At 35.0% G+C, this 13,751-nt stretch overlaps 2 protein-coding genes and 1 pseudogene across 7 annotated transcripts; 1 reads left to right on the top strand and 2 right to left on the bottom strand.

The window, feature by feature from the left end:
- Window positions 1–1,994: 1,994 nt before the first annotated feature.
- LOC140872753 (3-oxoacyl-[acyl-carrier-protein] synthase I, chloroplastic-like) lies at window positions 1,995–5,163 on the bottom strand (annotated as a pseudogene).
- A 1,767-nt stretch (window positions 5,164–6,930) lies between these two features.
- Window positions 6,931–8,220, bottom strand: LOC140872793 (uncharacterized). The gene has a single exon (XM_073275678.1). It carries the CDS (start codon window positions 8,159–8,161, stop codon window positions 7,118–7,120), a length of 1,044 nt encoding a protein of 347 aa, XP_073131779.1. The 5' UTR covers window positions 8,162–8,220; the 3' UTR covers window positions 6,931–7,117.
- A 2,984-nt stretch (window positions 8,221–11,204) lies between these two features.
- On the top strand, window positions 11,205–13,246 carry LOC140872799 (probable protein phosphatase 2C 80). Of its 6 annotated transcripts, none has more exons than XM_073275688.1 (5): window positions 11,217–11,329; window positions 11,596–11,688; window positions 12,187–12,514; window positions 12,605–12,748; window positions 12,904–13,246. In XM_073275688.1, the coding sequence occupies exons 2-5, from the start codon at window positions 11,678–11,680 to the stop codon at window positions 13,186–13,188; spliced, it is 768 nt and encodes a 255-aa protein (XP_073131789.1). In that variant the 5' UTR covers window positions 11,217–11,329; window positions 11,596–11,677; the 3' UTR covers window positions 13,189–13,246. The 6 variants fall into 6 exon arrangements, with proteins under 6 accessions (XP_073131787.1, XP_073131786.1, XP_073131789.1 ...); XM_073275690.1 differs by adding an exon at window positions 11,781–11,850 and having other exon boundaries at window positions 11,222–11,688; XM_073275689.1 differs by lacking the exon at window positions 11,217–11,329 and adding an exon at window positions 11,353–11,369.
- The last annotated feature ends 505 nt before the right edge of the window (window positions 13,247–13,751 follow it).

The following is a 13,751-nucleotide window of genomic DNA, read 5'->3' as shown; positions in this document are numbered from 1 at the left end:
TCTTCGAAAAATCGAGGAGAAATTATTTTGAGAAAAAGAGTGAATTGGTGTGATTGAAAATGAGTTTGAGTGAACATATTTATAGGGCAAAAACTAGTCGTTTGTTACCGTTGAGGGTAAGAAAAAATCGAGTATGTGTTGAATAAAAATTCATGATAATCATGTGATGCATATAATGATAATCATAATTGAATAAACGCAATAAAATATTTATCATATCACGTTATTATAAGATCAGTGTCCTAGACAACCTCTTATATAATAACATGAAATTATATATTGATATAGTTAGTATATATACATAATAAATATATATCATATCACGTTATTATAAGGTCAGTGTCATAGACAACATCTTATATAATAACATGAAATTATACAAATATAATTAGACAATAAAATTATATAAGCAGTAATGTATAATCATATCACATTATTATAAGGTCGGTGTCATAGATAGCCTCTTATATAATAACATAAAATTATACAAATATAATTACACAATAAAATTATATAAGCAATAATGTATAATCATATCACGTTATTATTTAAAAATCTTAGAGGCTTTTATACTTATCGTATCCCTTACTGGGAGTGTGGGATGTCGTCTTAACATACTCCCAGGATTTATAACAAGTTTTTTTAAAAAACTTATTTTTTTTATAATGTCTGATAATAACATGATATTATATATTAAATATATACACAACAAATAAATAAACAATAAAATAAATATACTTACTTGTTAAATATTTTTGTCTTCTCTTTGTGTTTTGGAGCGTCGAAAATTATAGAGAACCTTCGAGCGATCGTGCTGATAACGTGTTGTGAAAAGTACAAATTTATGGTAAAAACTAAAAAACTCTAAAACTCAAAATATATATCAAACCAAACACTTATAAAATCTTCTCTCTAAACTTGTGTTATTTCTTCACAAATGTTGAGGTCTATTTATAGATCCTCAATTGAGAAATGTCCAAAAATAAATATGTCATCCATTACATAATCAAAAATTAAAATATCATCACATCACCATCACAATAATTTTCAATCTAATTTTAATATATAATTTCCAATATATTTATATTTATTTAATGTTAAACAAAGTAACGGTGACAATGGATCGAGTTTTCAAATGTATTATTGTTGTATAAAAAAATAATACCATAAAACTTAAATTTTACCTCTTTCAGTTTTTTTTAATTACCTCTTTCATGTTTATATAAACACCAGTTTCGATGGCACATACGATGCGTGTATATTAACAATTTTTCTTTTTAAATTTGAAATAAACTTGCTGGGTGATTCAATCAATATCCAAATTGTTTGAAGAAAAAAAATGATATTTGAAATTTCAAATTTGTCATACCAACGAACCAAAAATAGTTACTATTGTCATACCAACGGACCAAAAAAAGTTACTATCCACTTCTCAGCCTTAATAAAATTGAAGAGATATAATATTTATTTTAATTGTAACGGATTTCAAGTTAATTCAATAATAATGTCATTTCAAATTTATTCTAATTTATAATACTTACATAAGATGTAGATTAATAATTGATAATATTATTTAATTGCAAGCAATAATACCTAATCCGTATATATTTTCAAATTCATTTCCTCAAATACAATACCCAGGGGTAGGTGGAGCTCACTAATTAGTTCATATCATGTGGGCCCAACTCAATCATGCGAGGTCCACATGATATGAACTAATAAAATAATTCCACCTATCCAATGACGTTTTATCCCGGGGTAGAATCGAATTTTCCGATAAGCGTGTGTGTTTTTTTTTTTCTTTAAACGGTTAGTTTTAACAAAAAAAAAAAAACTCAGCACGATTTCAGGTACTTGGGTTCGCCGACCTGATACGTTTGTCGCAGCAGAATTCATATTTCGGATTTAAGCATTTAGGCACGCACTAATTGATTTAGTGAAAAAATGATCGCTGAACCATCTAAAATTTCTAACTTTCACAACAATCCCTTAAATAAAGAAAGATTTTTCAGACAGGACAATATTCGCTTCTTGCAAGAAAACTTTGTTATTAGCAGAACATTCAGAAAATAAAAAGCAATATTACAGTTTTATTCGTCGATACATAATGCATGTGCTCTCTCAGATGAATCTTAACAGAAGTAGTAGCTAGTGGGATCCCGCGTTCTTCATGATGCTAGATATCTTCTCGTTCTAAATAATAGTACTTCCCTTTGAATATATGTATACCTTGGTATATATGGAGGAAAACTTGAAAATGGAACAACTTCTGTGATCAGATTCTTTCAATTAAGGCTTGAATGGCGCAAACACGACCACAGAATTGTGCCCGCCAAAGCCGAATGAGTTGGATATGGCTGCAGGGATTTAAATTTCAAGGTTATAAAAGGCTGCATTGCAAGTTTTTGTAAAGATATATGTGCATGGAAAATGAGTAAATATTCGGCGCAGGAAGCAGAAGTTATCTCATCTCACTAAAGCTGAAAAGTTTAGTGAATGCGAAAACACGCCCATAATAAAATTGTAAAAAAGCAGGTGCAGGGGGGGGTGTCCACCACCCTTGACAGCCCTCCTCCCATGCTGCCAGTGGCGCAGACGGCAGAGCTAAGGATAAGAACACGTACCGACGTTTACTTCATGTTGTTTCTTTACATTCGGGACGGTGTCTATTGTGACATCAGGTTCCAAATCCTAAACGGAGACAGAGTGAAATTTAGGACAAACATGTACAAAAGGTGCATAAAACTTCATCAAGTAGTTGTGTTTTCTAGCTTTACATATTGATTGATCGTAGGATGTAACCAGCCCGTGTTGATTGCTTGAATGGTGACTATTGCTTCAAGTCCTCCCGCGGCTCCCAGCCCATGTCCAATCATCGACTGAATCAAGAAAATAGGAAAAATAAAAACTTAGACGGCAGAAAATAAAGATAGATTATTTCATGTTACATGGATAGTTACAGAAAAAAGATTTTCACCTTGGTACCATTCATCTTGATCTCGGAGGTATCCTTGAAAACTTCTTTGATGGCATTGACTTCAGCAAGATCTCCCGCTAGAGTTGATGTTGCATGAGCATTTACATAGTTAACCTGAAATTTGCAAATTTCAGATCTTTCTTTATATTCAAGAATCTGATTAATTCAATCTTCATCAAAATACCATATGGTGATCACCTCTTCGGGGGCAACCCCTGCATCTTTCAAACTCTTGACTATGCAAGACGAGACCCAAGTCCGTCTGAACGAGGATCGGTCATGTGGTGAGCATCACAGGTTACAGCACCTCCCAGGTATTCAGCAATGATATTTGCTCCTCGTTTCATTGCATGATCCAAGCTTTCCATGATCTGGACAAGATTTTATAATCCATGAACTGAACGAGTGATCCTTTTAAGAGTAAGTTATAACTTCTGACGTCTGATACTTTGTAAAAACGAGCAGCGGCTGTACAAAGTAGTGAAAAAACCGACTCTTCAACATACACGAAGGTGCAAAAACTGACCGAGTTCTTACCAGTACACCGGAACCTTCACCGATAACAAAACCATCACGGTTTTTGTCCCATGGTCTTGAAGCCGTCTGTGGAGCGTCATTTCTTTGAGACAATGCTCTACAAGCAATGAAACCTCCAACTCCACTTGGTATGATCGGCGCTTCAGTCCCTCCAGCCACCATTATATCTGCCTCGCCTCTTCTAATATGATTTGCTGCCGCGTAGAAGCAGTAGTTTGCTGTAGCGCAAGCAGTTGAAATAGAGTAATTTGGCCCCATCAAGCCGGTATCTATAGCCAATAATGCCGACCCCATGTTGGAGATCGAATAAGGAATGAAAAAAGGAGACATTTTCTTATATCCCTTCAGTACCAAGGATTCAATTCCAGAACTAAAAGCAGAAATGCCACCAATCCCCGATCCCACCACCACTCCTATTCTCGTCTTGTCCATCTAAGACACATGAAGGAGAAATGTTACACAAGTCACCAGCAGAACATGGAAATTGGGCCATTATATATAGCTTAATGAATTTCACAATTTCACTCTTGAAAAATACTCACAGTTTCAAGAACTTGTTTCCCGAGGTTAGCATCGTCAAGGGCTTTCTTGCCAGCAACCAAACCATATCTCCAGCAATCATCGAGGCGTCGATCATTTTTTCCATCAATGTAGCCCGATGAAGAGAAACCACGAATCTGGCCTCCGAATCTAACAGAGTACTCTGAAGCATCGAACCGGTCTATAGGGGAGATGCCACTTGTTCCTTCAAGAAGTTTGTTGTAGAATGTATCAACGTCGTTCCCAAAAACCGAGACGAGACCCATTCCAGTAATGACAATCCTTTTCGTTGGATCCGTTTCTCTTCTGGGAGCTGAAGTTGTTGGAGAAGCCACAGCCTTAATTCTTCCGCATCTTGCTGCCGAGGGGAGATTATAAATTCGATCAACAATTCAAACTATGATGCAAAAGTGCGACGAATATAAATACATGAGATCGATCGAGACACTAATACAACACGAATGAAGAAAGCAATATTAGCATATATCATTCAAAATAAGTATCGATCAAAGATTACTTGGCTAATGGAAGTTTGAAGAACTCCATGAAAATGGACAAACCAGCAAAAACCCGCATCAATACAATGACAATATAATCAAAATTACCAGAAGTGGAAGTAAACCCCTTGGCCTCAAACTTATTTAACCCCATCTGCAAAGTTTCAGCAGCTCTAAGCCCATTATACTGAAAAAAAGGAACACCACTTCTCCCTGATGATTCTTGGCTCTTCTTGCAGACCAAACCAGAAGAAGACGCAAAAGCATTGATGGAGGCCATCTTTTTCCCCGATCTAAAACCCAAAACAGAACCCCCCCCTCAAACCAAACTTACGAACTATAATATAAGGTAAACAGCCCAAGAAAGTATAGTTGTTTGAACTTCGATCGAAGGAGTTAACAATGAAGGTTTCTTGGGTTTTCTTGGAAAATTAATTGTGTTGGAGAATCCGCAGCTTCTGTTGACATGCTGTAATCAATGGTTTAATGAACAAATGCGACGATTACTGCAATTTTTCTCTAGGAAATGCGTATTATAGAGTTTTGATTATCTTTCCCATGGCTAATACGTTTATGACATATATGCAATACTAGCAAAGATAATTATTTCAAGAAAAGAAAATTGGTTGGCCGCTAGCTCTAGCTATGTAACACAGTCTCTATGAATAGTTTTAACTACTTTCTAACTACTTTTTCTAATTATTTGTCGCCAATCAATGCATGCCAATTAATACGCCTTTGTATAGACGCAACTGGTAGCCCCACCTAGCTATCTTAAATTTTGTTTAAGATTGTTTGTTTGTTTGTTTTTTTTATTTTTAGAAAATTGTTAAAGTTTTTTTTAATACTAGCGAATATATATTCAACTGGTATTAATGAAACAATAATAAAATGGCATCGGATATTATTCTCCAACACCACTAATGAAAACAATGGATCGATATATATAATAAAATTGACATTCGACATATCATCTCAACTATTAGATTTTGCTCAAGTAAATTTCAAATTATTTGATTTGCTTGGACGAAGAAAAATATTGAAGTGAATTATCTCATATTGGTCGCACGTCGGGGTGCAAACGAACCGAATCGAGCCGAATAATGGTAAAATTTTAAAGCTCGAATTCGGTTCGATAAGAGTATATTCGAGTTCGAGCTCGATAATTTCAAATATTTTGGCTCGAGCTCGGCTCGAAATGAAATTCGAGTTCGAGTTCGGCTCGAAACATTCGAATCTATTCGTGAACTAGTATTGCTCGGATATTATGGTTCGAAAAGCTCGAAATATTCAAAAAAATTCGAAATGTATATATATGTATTATATAATTATATTATATTACTTAAATATTAAGGCTCACGAATTATTCGCGAACTACCGAACAGAATAATTTTGGCTCGAGATCGGTTCGAAAAAAAGTTCGAACATGTTCGAATTCGGCTCGAGTTCGATAAGTTCAATACGAATCAAATATTTATCGAGCAGACTCGTAAAGCTCACAAACCGGCTCGATTCGTTTGCACCTCTAGTCGTACTCGCACGTCACATTATATAATTTTAAAAATAATTGTGATGAATTTCAAATACATTTAAAATTAATGTCATTGAAAATGCATGAGTCGATTAATACTTCCTCGTATTAAATCTATTTCCAAACTAAATACATTCATGCAAGCACAGACTTCTTTAATCTCGTCATAATTGTACACATGGAAGGACTTTAACTTTTGTTTCGCCAAAATTTAATAGCATCAATTTTTAATTACATGATATTAAAAACTATTCAATGGATAAATTGGGCCGCCAGAAACAATAAACTTATAGGCCGTGAGTAAAAATGGTACATGGGCCGGGCCGAATAGAACAAAACACTAGCAAGAAAACAGAATATTTTTACTTGAAAGTCATGATCTGCTTCTCCGTTTGGAATTTCTACTTTATATTAATAGCTAATATTACATCTTTTGATACGTAATATTGATATTAATTACTATCATCACAATATTTTAAAATATGAACGAAGTGTAAACAAATATTATAAAAACGAAAACGAGTTATATACAACTTTTCCACCTAATTAACTTTATAAATACAATTACCTCCATCAAGCAAAATATATATATATTTTTTTTATTGAGAGCCTCCGTGTGATTATTAGTTATGAATCATTTTCGCAGATTAATTAAATTTAATAGTTGAAGATCTATAGATATATAAGTCCAATTTAGCTTATTAAGCATATGATGTTACATTCAGAGCCATGTGATAGAAATTGTTTTTGCACCATAAATTCAAGCTCCATGATCAAGACACCCCACTGCCGTATGCCATATATAGCCAAGCATACCACATGTAAAATTTGGTCACTCACACTAAATCTTGAAAGTACGTTTCTATTTTCTATAATTTTAATTAATCATTTTTTTTTATCGTTGATAATATGATACAATAACGCCACATCTACGTCACGTCGACCCCCAAATTCACAAACATGAAATTACAAATCATGCACACACCATATATAATATGTAATAAAACACAAAATGAAAGTGATGGGATGGGGTGATCAAATGCATGCGGGGCATTGGACCAATCCATTCTCATTACAAACCCCACACCTCTCCTTGTTCCCCTCCACCACAATCTTGCAGCTTCCACCGCAGTCCAAGCATGGAACGAACCTGGCGCCGCCGCAGCCCTCGCAGCCCAGCCTACCCACCCCTCTCTCCACGCGAGCCCAGTTCAGTATCCTCGGCAGCCGACCCGTTTCGTTCAAATGCACAACTTCCTCCACTCCGCCCAGGTATCTCCCCTTCACGAACAGCCTCGGAACACTAACTCCCTCGCCCAATAGTTCCTTCAGTTCGTTCAAGAATCCGCCGTGTAACGATACGTCCCTCTCGTCGAACACGATCCTGTGCGTCTCCATCAGTGTCCTGACTATGTTGCAATCCTCGTAAGTGCGCCGCACGCCGCCTATGGACGTCGTGTAGAGCACGACGGCGTCTGATCCGTCGGGTGGGCATCTCTCTTCGAAGTCGGCTAAGGGATCACGCTTCACGAAACCCGCCGCCTTGCCTTCCTTTTCTCGCTCTAATTTGTCTATCTTTATGAAAATATTGTCCTTCAGCGACTTGGAGACGTCTGGAAGATTGATCCCTTTTCGTGATTCGCTGAATTTCTTCGATTCATGAGTGGGTTTTGGTTCTTTTGGAGAGATCTTGGCTTCCAGCTCTTCGAGCGTGTGAAAAGTCAAGTTCTTGGGTGGTGGTGGTGGTGGTGGTACAGATTCTCCTCCCTCGGCGGCGGGGATATGATCTTGAGCCGGTGGCGGAGGATCGACTGGTTTGAGCTTGGGTTTGATGTCCTCCAGCGCCTTGCTGACCTCTTCCCACGTGCGAGGTGCATCTTCAATGGAGTTGAGCTTCTCTAGAATGGTGGCTGGCAACTGATGAGAGGGCTGCTTCTTCCCAGATAATTCCGGTGGCTCGCATGACTTGAGCCACGGCTCTTCGATGGAGTTGATGTCGAAGACGGCGAAGCTGGACGGCGGAGGGCGGTAGACTCCGGCGGGGGAGACGTCGACGCTTTTGGAGGAGGTGCATCCCATGGTGGGGAAAGTGATAAGATTGGAGAGATGGGAAGATTATGGGTATTGCATGAGAAATGAGTGTGTGGGTTTAAGAATAATAAGAGTGAATTATTAATTTTTGTGGTTACGAATAATTTTGGGCTTGCATAATTTTTGTGGTGTTGGTTTTGAGTAATGGGCCCAGGTGAGAAAAGAAGCCAAATTTGTGAGTGTGAACAACATCATCACACGTCTATTCTTTTTGATTTTTTGATTTGGTCTAAAATGTCTTATCAAATTATTAGGAGGGGAGTTTTGTAAAAAAAAAAAAAAAAACCCTTATATTCATTATAGTTCTTTGAAGTTTGAAATAATTCATTTTAATAGTTTTAAATAGATGTATGACATTATCTGTATCATAAATTAAAAAATATAAGAAAAGTCTATTATGATAAATTAATTTAACTAGAGGGATTGGTTGAGTACGAGAATAGAACTCTAGGGAATCTAATCTCATTTTGTTTCTCGGTAGCTCGATAACTCGACCGTAGAATGGTCAGCTATTAATCTATTGGTTGTACGTTCGAATTATATTCGGGGAGATTTGATTTATTTTGAATTATCGTATTCAGAATAAAGAGACTCACTTTGACCTTAAATTTTATTTATTTAATTAATTTTTATTTTTTTTTTGCAAAGTCATCTTATCTCTTCCTGTTATCCAATATTTTAAAATGGCCATCAATATGTTGGTGTAGGTCTAGCAAAATCCTTTGCTCCACAACTAGCCAATCAATTATTTCATTGACTCTCCCCATATTGTAATGCAAGCTATGCGAGATGCACCCTTTTATCTGAAGTATTTGATAGTGTTATACTTACAATTTAATATTTCTCAAATATGAGACAAATACTATGCTGCACCTGAAGTTTTACTTAAGTGTAACTCATCACATATTAACAATAAACATGCCAGTACTTGTCTAAGCAGTTGATTCAAGCTGACTTGATGACATGATAATGAAATCTATATCTTTTTTTTAATTATCCCCTTTTAAAATATATATGCACGTATGTATACGTACTTAACTTTTTTAAATTCCATCTCTTATTTATTATTCCATATATATTTTTTAGATTATTATATAATTTTATTATTATAATTTAAGAGTTAATTATAATCAACATGAGTTTTATAAATAAAATGAATATTTCCCCGCAAAGCATATATCAAATGGATGTACGTAAATGAATGAATGCCTTGTACGTAAATGAACTGAGATTGCATTATAATGTTACGTCTGGGGCACAAAATTCATATAATACTTAAGTAAATGAACGTTAACCTCAACCGAAAGTGGAATGGTTTGCACAACCTTTCGGATACCAGAAATAAATAATTTACGATCTATAAAAAATATAAATAAATTATGTCCACTTCTTTGTATATGCACGAAATATTTGTGCTATAATCACTAGTATAAAGGTTATTTAATACTAGCCAATACTCCGATATATATATATATATGTTGTGTGTATGTATAGTTTGTTTATGTAAAAAATATCGGAGTTTATAGTTTGATAATTTGATTTACATTACAGGGTAATTTGCTTTATATCAGACTTTTTAAAAATAAATTTGGCATTCAATAAAAAAATAGTTCAATGGTATGATTTGTAAGCAATTTTTTTGTCACTGACAACCAGGGATTAGTTGAGGATTTTGAGTATAAAAAATTGAGAAAATTACAATTTTGGTCCTTATGTTTGTGATTAAGAATCTATGATCGTCTATATTTTCGTATTTCACTTTTAGTCCTGCGTGTTTTGATTTTTGTTAATTTAGTATTTTTTTCGAAAATACATACATGACACTATACAATATACACGTCAGCTCCACATTAGCACTGCATTGGTTCCACATCAACGTCACATAGAAAAAAACTAAAATTACAAAAAAACAAAAAACAAAAACAAAAATAACCGACTAAAACTTTTGGAAGTCACTTGGCAATTAAAAAAAATTGGCTAGAAAATGTGAAGTTTTGTTAATTAAAAAATGATAAGTGCTTTCTAGAAGCTCAACCGAATATTATCTTAGAGTCCGTTTGGTATTGATAGTGATTTTTTTAAAAAAAATATTTTTTTTAATCTCTAATTTTGGGTTTATGAAAAAGCTATAAATTTGACTTAAAAAGTGTTTTTTTAAGCACTTAAATAACCATTCAAACAGGGGCTTAGACTCAAAACGTGATATTTTCAATATAAAAAAAATATTGTATTTATTTACATTTATATCATATAATAAATAGGGAAAATTGCAAATTTAGTCCTGTATGTTTGTCACTTTGCGATTTTGGTCCTTTATGTTTTCACATTTCAGTTTTAGTCCTGTATGTTTCGATTTTTGGCAATTTCGGTCCTTTTTCTTCGAAAATGCTGACGTGGCACTGTACACGTCAGCTCCACATCAGCATTGAATTTGTGCCACGTCAGCGCCACATCGAAAAAAGGACTAAAATTGCCAAAAAAATAAAGATAGCGGACTAAAACTGCAATCTGAAAATATAAAGGACCAAAATCGCAAAGTGACAAACATACAGGACCAAAAAAGCAATTTTCCCTAATAAATATGAAACGAACTGTTATTTTATTTTGGAAAATGCTATATGTACACATTGATTTACACATTAGGTTACACACTACACATGAAATTACAAAATTATGTTCCACTTGATTTGAAAAAAATCTTTCCAAAATACATTAAATATATTTATGTAATTTCAAGTGCAACGTGTAACCCAACGTGTAAACCTCCGTATACACATAGCATCACCCATTTGTTCTATGGTATTAGTAGTTTGTACCAAATTCAATCAGCGTACTTTAAGTTGGTGTTTACACCGTCTAAAATTAATAGATTTTTAGAGCTACCCAAAAACCAAATTTACCATAAAAGGTTTATGTTTAGACTTTAGAGCTACCTCTAATTGGTAAGATGAACCCAAAAACCAAATTTACCATAAAAGGGGAAGAGAATAATGGGAGAAACGCGATCAGAGTGACAAAGAAATAATCAATAATGTTCACATTTTTCGATCCAGTCCAGTGAAAGTGCATCCAAAAGAGTCCCCCTATGTGTTCATCTCTTGGCTGCTGGCCAGTTACAAGGCGAAGAATGGAAGCTTTTTCTGATCCTGCGCCGCGGTAAAAATATGGGATATTGTCGTTCTTCTGTTGGTCGATCGTGAGCATTTTAGCATCTCTGATTTGCCTTTCATTTGAATGATTTGTGCATATAATTTATCTTTTTTCTTTTATGTTTTGAATCTTCTTGCTCAAGATTGGCAGATGCAATGGCCGAAAAATCAAAACCCAATTTTTGTTAATTATAGTAAAAGTTTCCCCCAATCTTTTTATTGCTGAAGTTACGTGAATTGTAAATATTATTAATATTGTTTTTGTTACTGAAGAGTTGAATAACATTTTTCGAGCTCCTATTTTGCTACTGATGGCACGATGAAGCATGATTGTGGGTGATTTTGTGGTCTGTATATGCATGCAAGGTGAGTGTCCTTTCCTGATCCTCAGCTGAAACCCAAGCTACCTCAATTTTGTTGACCTAATATGCACGTAAATGTTATTTCCCAAAAACTAGAAGTAAAATCTGGAGTTCTGTTTTAGTTGAGAGCAGGCACAGTGTCCACCACAGACCTGGCCGCTTCTAGGTACGAATGCATGCCAATATGTTATCATTCAAAGTCGTTTGATCTGGGTTTCTCTAGTAGTTTAAATGCATATTCTGTTAAATTCGTGAAGCGGAGTTTTATGCGGAAGTTATCCAATTGATCCTTGTGATACTCGTACTGTTGTACACATCATATCTGTAAGTGCGACGCTAGTATATTAGGCGATGTGTATCATGAAATGATTAATGATACATGTGATGTGATCTGGTGGATGTTTGAGGATAACTTATAGCATAGGTTGGTTAATATGTTATATCTCCTCGAAAACATCTACAAAATGCATGTCTGAAGCTGACTTTTATCAAACTTCTTCAGTACACAAAGAAGTCTGAAGATGGTTTGTGGAGCCTTTTACATCCCAAAGGAGAGAGCGTCCAATCCTCGAGGGGATGATGCTCACTTCCTATTTGAGGAGAAGCAGACAATTGGTGTGGCAGATGGTGTAGGAGGCTGGAGTGAGAAAGGTGTTGATGCTGGAGAATATGCTCGAAAACTGATGTCCAATTTTTTTGTAGTGCTCGGAAACTATCCTACCGTGGAAAGTAATCATAATCTTAATCTTAAACGCATCTTGAATGAGGCATACTCGAAGACTAAGGTTCCAGGATCCTCCACAGCTTGCATATTAACACTCAAAAACCATGTGAGGTTTTGTTTTGTTCACTATTTCAGGTTTTGTTTTAGTCTCTTTGCAGGTAATGTAATGGCATTTGTTTAACTTTTTATTAAACAGTCCTTGCATGCTGTTAATGTGGGAGATAGTGGATTCTTGTTATTAAGAGATGGGGAAGAGTTCTACAAGTCACCAATCCAGACTAGTCGCTTCAATTGTCCGTATCAGCTTGGTAAATGTGCGTCTACACCAAGTGTGGCACAGGTATTTGCAGTACTGTAATATACTTCTTCACTGTTAAGAAGATCTAAATGTTTGAGGGTCCGGCAAATAGATTGAGTCAGGCTTGGTTTCAACTACTTCCAAACACACGTTTGTTTTCTCAGTTATCTTGTGTTGTGATTGCCATCAATTCACAGGTTTCTGAAATGCCGGTACAAGCAGGGGACGTTATTATACTAGGCACTGATGGCCTATTCGATAACTTGTTCACAAAAGATATACGGGACGTTGCCAACTTCTTAGGAGGGGCAGGAGCAGATCCAGATCAATTTGCAAGGAGCATTGCCGAACATGCTTATTATAATTCCATTGATAAATCAGCTTTTACTCCTTTCACAGAAGCGTCTTTAAGAAATGGAATGGAATATTTTGGGGGCAAGAAAGATGATATTACCGTAGTCGTTGCTTTCGTTGTTAGTTAAACAGTTTGGTTTCTTTAATAGATGTATATGAAAAAGGGTGATTTGGATAATGGATAAACTTTTAGTAGTGCACAAACTTTTAGCAGTTTGGCCCTTCGTAAATATAATTCTCTGCACTCTGTTATTATTTATGTTATAAAGTGCATTTGGCCCCAATCTTGTAATGTTTTGATGTGATAAAATTCTCGGATGAATATCAAAATGATGTAAAATACTACAATAAGAACACACAATTCAGGAACTTCCACTCATTGTATGGTGTTTGTGCGATGTTTTTTTTAAACATAACCCTTCACCCTTATAATAAGTTGACAAAATTTTCTTTATATAAAAATAAAATGTAACTTAAATTAAATGAACACTTGTTTAAGTTCATTTCTCTTACTTTTTATTATTTAAACCGTTTTTATAATAAATTAAATAAGCTATAAAGATATCTACAATTACTATTATTTTTAAAATTTATGTTCCGCATGCATTATGTTGCAGGGGGTGTTGTGTGTTATGAATTGAAGTTCGCCTATTTAATATTTTTAGGTATTGGCTTCTTCCAAATTTCCCTA

The sequence above is a fragment of the Henckelia pumila genome, unplaced genomic scaffold (assembly GCF_033568475.1).
Source record: "Henckelia pumila isolate YLH828 unplaced genomic scaffold, ASM3356847v2 CTG_477:::fragment_1, whole genome shotgun sequence".
NCBI classification, from domain to species: domain Eukaryota; kingdom Viridiplantae; phylum Streptophyta; class Magnoliopsida; order Lamiales; family Gesneriaceae; genus Henckelia; species Henckelia pumila.
The sequence above is the reverse complement of the archived record's forward strand: the minus strand, read 5'-3'. Positions and strand labels throughout refer to the sequence as shown.

Coding starts and splice junctions, on each gene's coding strand:
- LOC140872793 (XM_073275678.1), bottom strand. CDS start 8,161: ATGGGATGCACCTCCTCCAAAAGCGTCGACGTCTCCCCCGCCGGAGTC.
- LOC140872799 (XM_073275685.1), top strand. CDS start 11,259: ATGTGTTCATCTCTTGGCTGCTGGCCAGTTACAAGGCGAAGAATGGAA. Junction 12,515..12,604: donor TATTAACACTCAAAAACCAT/GTGAGGTTTTGT, acceptor TTTATTAAACAG/TCCTTGCATGCTGTTAATGT. Junction 12,749..12,903: donor CTACACCAAGTGTGGCACAG/GTATTTGCAGTA, acceptor ATCAATTCACAG/GTTTCTGAAATGCCGGTACA.